Here is a 6,000-nt window from a genome sequence, read left to right on the forward strand (position 1 = left end):
AGTCTTTCGCCCGTCTATATCTGCTCTCCTTCTTTGAATAGTGTTTTTCGGCGATCCCCTCCCCCCCCCTCTCTCTCTCTCTCTCTTACTCGTTCGTTTTTCCTCACTCCCAAGAGCCCTCTTTTCTCGCTCTCTTACCCTCACATAACTCCTTAATTTCTCTCTTCTGTCTCCTTTTATATTCTTCTCATCATTCCTTTTTCTCTCTCGTTTTCTTTTACAGACACTCTCTTACTTTCTCTCACATTATTATACTCTCAATTTGCTCATGCTTTGCTTTCTTTCGCGTTCTCGCTTTCACTCTCATTCTCTTTCTGACTGGCTCTTCCACAATCTCTCTCTCTCTCTCTCTCTCTCTCTCTCTCTGTCTCTCTCTCTCTCGCTCTCTCTAGCGTGTATTTTTGCACGCTCGTCTCTCGCAGATTGATACATTTTCTCGTTATTGTCGCTCCTGCGGTCGATGCACATGATACTTCTTTCGAGCGAGATTTATCTCTCTATCGTGTAGATCGCCCTCGGCAAGGGAGGCGTTTCAGCATCGATGGGAGGGACAAAATATCCCGTCCTATCGGAATTTCGCACGGTTTCGGTTTGAGAACCGCCGTCGATCTTATCGCGGAGACACGTAGAGATATTCGGGGCCTCCCCGAGATCCGATACCTGATTTTTGTTGCTCCGAGAGAGGAGTGCTACCGCGCCGGACGATCGACACGATCGCAAATAAAAGCAGGACGAGCCCGGGGGGTGAATCAGGATTCACGCCGGTCGGCCAAACGAAACCGCCGAATTAAATAATCTATTTAATTTCCTAATAATAGCTCTTGGTGACATCATCTTTTGCTTTTACCTTTGCGTGAGAGTAAATATATTTTTGCTAAGAAAAAAAAATTGTAGGAAAATAAATTTAGATTAGAGACAACAGGAAAAGCGATAATTCTCCCTTATACGTATATAATATGATTTTTGCCGATGAGGAATTCTTTCGGTGCTTTTTTTTTATATATTTATATTTTGCTTACATTCGTAATTTACTAACGCCTACGTCGATAGCAACTCATAATTAATATGTCCTTAAACTCAGCGTTGACGTCGCGTACGTAATTAATCTTTTCTCTCTTCACGGTAATATCTTCCTCGTGCATCATACGAAGCGTTTTTTTCTGTTTTCTTTTTCTTTTTTCTTTTTTCTTTTTTTTTTCTATCAGAAAATCATCGAACGATACATCGGGATTGAACGGTGCAACGCGGAAGAGATTATTCACGGAAAAATACATTTGCATACTCGAAAATCCAGACGCGGAGGTGTTACGCCAATGAGGCGTGGGTGTAGACGGCGGTCAGTAAAGTATTAAAGGACACGCGAGTCGCCTCGGGCTGCTCACGTACCCCGCCGCTCTCGCCTCGTGCACAAGATTAAAAAGCCCCATTGAGCATGATCCCCGAGAGAGATAGAGATACGAGTAAGCGCGCAGAAAACGTCCACCACGTTCGATCGAAGGGGTCGAACGATGGCTCGCGGGGTTCTCGCGGACGTAAAAATGTCAGCGTGACCGGAATAATGAAGCCAGCAGCTTGAAATCGCTATTTTGCCTTTCTATTCATACAATCGTAGCTTCGTGTATTTCTTCTTCTTCTTCTTTTTTTTTTTTTAAATGTGTACACCACCTCTTCTTGATTTATTTAAGTATCTATTTTTCCGGAGGGCTTTTGTAACGGAGATCCTCTCACTAGGACTATTCTCTTCCGGGGTTATTTAAGAAAATAATTTAAGAAAATAATAGAATGCGTGAATTCTTCCACTCACCCTAACAAGTTTATCTCTAATCTCCCAAGAAAATATTCCTGGATTGTCCCTCTTCAACTCTTCGATCCTAGTCTCGACTTCCGGTGTGGCTACTCGCGGTTTACTGCCGCCAATCACACCCGGGCGAATGGATCCAGTTTCCTGATATCGATTCAGGATCTTCGAGACGCAGCCGTGTGAGACTCGAAGCTGCCTGGAGATCACGCAAGGACGGACTCCCGCGGCGGCCATTTCTACGATTTTTAAGCGGATGTGATTAGGAAGAGGTCGCCCATTAATGAAGACTCCACCTAGTTGATTCATCCGTCCTTGTCCTGTAAGAAGAAACCGAAAAATTAATAAAATCTATTGTTAAAATAGCAAATAATTATTAATTACGAAATATATATATATATATAGGCAAACCGCTAGACATTTCTTAGGTAGAATTAATTGAAAATGCGTCGCAATCTTAAATTTTTAAGTGTCTACATATTTTTACAAATTTACTCCTCGAAATTTATTTGCTCGAGGCAGATATTTTGAGAAGAGAGGTAAAGGTAAATTTTTAAAAAACGAACGTACAAATCGGTCGAAATATTAATAATAAATAAGTGGATGTGTTCATTTTCTTTGGCAAAAATTACAAAGACGCACGGCGTATAATGATACCAGGTTCTCAAACGTTTTTGGAAAAACGAGCGACAAAGGTAACAAACGGCGGAAAAATGTGATTTCGTGAGCAACCTCAACCGTGATCGCGCAATTGCGGTGATTGAGCTTGAAATTAGCGGCGGAATCGGACCGGGGCGCAAACATGAAATCAGATAACAGGAGCGGCGTGCACTCTCATACGGCTGAGGATACCAAAAACAGGGCTAACAGCCGTAAAATTGAAGAAGTTATGCGCGCGAGGAGGCGTGCACCGGGCCGTTTCCAGCACTAACGAGTATAAAGCCGGATCGTTAGTCGAATTAGCCACCCTGCTGTACGTGACATTAGCTTCCGTATCATCAGGCCATCCCGGGTAAACGCGCGCGCGATGCCGCACGCGTAATTACTATGTTTACGCATTACGGACGCTCCGTGTACACAGAGCGGAGAGACGGGTAATTATAATAATCGTCTGAACGCGCGCGCGTCTGAAACGACAGAATCTCATTGTCGATGGAATCCGCTCGTCGTAATCCTCGGATCGGTCGTGGCTTTCTTTCGAGGGATTCTCAACTAACCTTCGGCCGATATTAAAGATAATCGTCGCCTTTGTCACACCGACCTGGACGGTCTGCTGGCGTCGGGACGCCTTTTGAGATACCTCCTGCTGTGCGTTTTGTCACAAAAGTCACGTTTTGTAAAGTCACTGACTTTTGCTATTTTAACAGATACTTTATGGATATAATTTTAGACTTTGTATTATGAATATGCTTTAGGCTATTAATGAAAAAAAAATTCGACGATTACTGTGTCCTCAATGATCTTTATATGGAAATTACAATTAATGTTCTTGTAATACGATTTAGATTTTAACAGTTATTTTATTATTTGTTACATTGTTATAATATTAAAATAATTTTTTCAAATCAAGCGGATGATATTTTCTTCTATTTGTCGAATAAAATAATCAATACGATTCTTGGATTCAGACTCGTTCCTAACAATGTAGATTAATTTTAATCTCGGTTTAATTTACTTTTTATTTTTGTCTAACTCTTACAATTAGAACTAGAAGAAGATAAAAGTAAGTTAACCCGAGATTATCTATATTGATAGAGGATGTCAAGAGAAATCACAATGATCACGACGATACATGCATTATCTATCATTTTTAACGATCGCTAATTATCTACTTAGCGAATACGATATATCGTTTCGGCAATTTGCTGTTAGTGTGTACCGCGATGCGTTTCACACAATGCGCCTAAGGGAAAATTATGTCACGCCTAATAAATATCCATGTCCAATACGGGGAATGATAATATCAAATGTAGATTTGTCTTATTCAATTTCGAAGCGCGAGCTCGTATTAAAGATGAATATCAATTAAATGGCGGCGAAGGGGAATGTTTAATGTACGGCCAGGCGCGGCGTGAACGCGCGTTACCATTTAATTTACGATGGGATCGCTCGCTTTGGACAGGATTGATTTATCAAAATCACACGGCGGTGCAATCGATCGAATGTGTGTTAATGGTGATCGTGACTGAATTTAATTATCGTCTTAATAACCGTGCGCGAACGTGACGATTAAGCGGCTGCATTGTTATCGACGTGGCGTTGCGTAAATTATTTAATCGCAGTAATGAAATTTTCAAATGCGACGATTAACGTCAGTGTAATTCGACGCAAATGCACCCTTTTACGCACGCCGTTATTATCGTACGAACGCTGTCAGAGACGCACGCGGCCAGATAAGATCTAAGAATCGCAATTAAGAAATGCAAATCGCGAAACTATTCCCATTAAAACATTTATGCATTATAATCATTGGGAATTGTATTTGAACAGCACGATTATTAACTTTGCCACAGTGGCTAATTAATTTATTTTAAAAAATTAATAATCTATGCAGCAGCCCTTTGACTGTCTAAAGATCGCGAGTATTCGATAAAGGATTATAGAAAAGATCCACGGCTTAACTAGTGACGTCGAAATTAGACCGGTAGCGTGAGAAATTGCCGAAAATGCTAGAGAACGAGATCGAGGATCCTGCTCGATTTATTTAGAACAAATTAAATCGATATTTATTTAAAACTAATTAAATCGATATACGTGGGCAGTTTAATAAATCAGTGACTTTAAAAAAAAAAAGACTGTGTTATATATAGTAACAAAAATTTTGATTTTTAAAAAGTTAAAAAGTTACTAACTTATGAAACTACCCACGTGCATCAATAAGTCTGTTGCTTGTACTTTTTGCGCTCAGCATCTTCGTTTCCTTTCGTTCCAACATCCGAATATATATTTATGTCCTTTTAAGCAAAAAATTTTGGGAATCTCAAGCAACGCGAACAGGTCTAATTATTAAAGACCTCCTAAAAAGAAAAAATAAAATCATAAATGAGACTTGAGATGGAAATTATCGTTATTATATATAAGTTTCGGAGAGAAATAGTATAAGTCCGAGAGAACACAAGCAAACATCTCAGGTAGCATGGAACACACATTCCAGCAACATAGAGTATATTTAGGATAATACATAACAATAACAAAACATTTAAAAATTAAGTCTGTAACGACTACAATAGTGAGTTTAAGATATATATAAATTTATATATATCTAGTTTTACTAACAAGCAAACACATCTCAGGTAGCATGAAACACATTTCAGTAATATTGCAACAACGTGGTATATCTAGAATAATACATAACGATAATAAAACATTTAAAAGTTGAATCTGCAACAATTACAAAAGTGTGTTTAAGATAATAATTTATACCATGAGTTTAGTCTGAGTAGTTTGTTATTTTTAAATGATACGATAAAATATATTTAACTTCTCGAGAATTTCTTGTTAGAAAATCTCCAAAAATAGACTTCAAGATAAATTCCCAGGAAAATTCTATTATTTTTCTAGATACTATATTATCCAATTTTTTGAAAAAAAGTTTTTATAGAAATGTGAAAGAATATAAAAAAATTGTTCTACATGTCTGTTGTCATTCATCATTCTGCTACTTAATTTTTATTCACTTCGATAATTCACACAAAAACTAACCTTGAAACATATATCCGCCAAAAGTGGATCTCCCGCTGATGTCCATGCCGGTGGTTCGCGTTGCGTTATCCGAGTAACACAACTATTCTCACACACACTATCAAGAGAAACTTCACTCTCGTCACTGTCGAGCCAGAAAGCACTCGTCCTTTGCACTCGGCACTCGCTCCAAAAGGAAAAGACTTTTTCTCAAGCATCCAAATCCAGATGGAGGAACGATCGCTTTGATCCCACGTCCCAAGTATAGACACAAATGGTCGAGAAGAATTTCGTAAGAGAGAAAGAGAAGGAAAAAGAGAAAAACTGAGAACTGGAGAGCGCTCTACTCCTTCCGGACGGAAGGAACAAATAAAACACGACTGTTTGTTGTATCCGAGTACAGGGGATGAAAATGGTGTTTGCGCGAAGTTACCACGATTGCCCTCGAACACGGGGGAGGGCGACGTCGCGATCAAGCACGTTCCTGAGCCAGGAAACAAGAAAACGAATCGGTAAAGTAC

The 6,000-nt window shown here is 39.4% G+C and overlaps 1 protein-coding gene across 1 annotated transcript in view; it reads right to left on the bottom strand.

Annotated features, from left to right (window-relative positions):
- The window catches only part of LOC108745990 (protein gooseberry-neuro-like), a 30,219-nt gene extending 24,574 nt beyond the window's left edge, over positions 1-5,645 (bottom strand). Inside the window, exons 1-2 of the mRNA XM_018482447.1 lie at positions 5,501-5,645; positions 1,805-2,118 (exon numbers count right to left, since the gene is read on the bottom strand). Coding sequence (XP_018337949.1) covers positions 1,805-2,118; positions 5,501-5,546 — 360 coding nt within the window. The 5' untranslated portion in view covers positions 5,547-5,645. The remainder of the gene's footprint in view (positions 1-1,804; positions 2,119-5,500) is intronic.
- Positions 5,646-6,000: the final 355 nt, after the last annotated feature.

The sequence above is a fragment of the Trachymyrmex septentrionalis genome, unplaced genomic scaffold (assembly GCF_001594115.1).
Source record: "Trachymyrmex septentrionalis isolate Tsep2-gDNA-1 unplaced genomic scaffold, Tsep1.0 scaffold16, whole genome shotgun sequence".
NCBI classification, from domain to species: Eukaryota; Metazoa; Arthropoda; class Insecta; order Hymenoptera; family Formicidae; genus Trachymyrmex; species Trachymyrmex septentrionalis.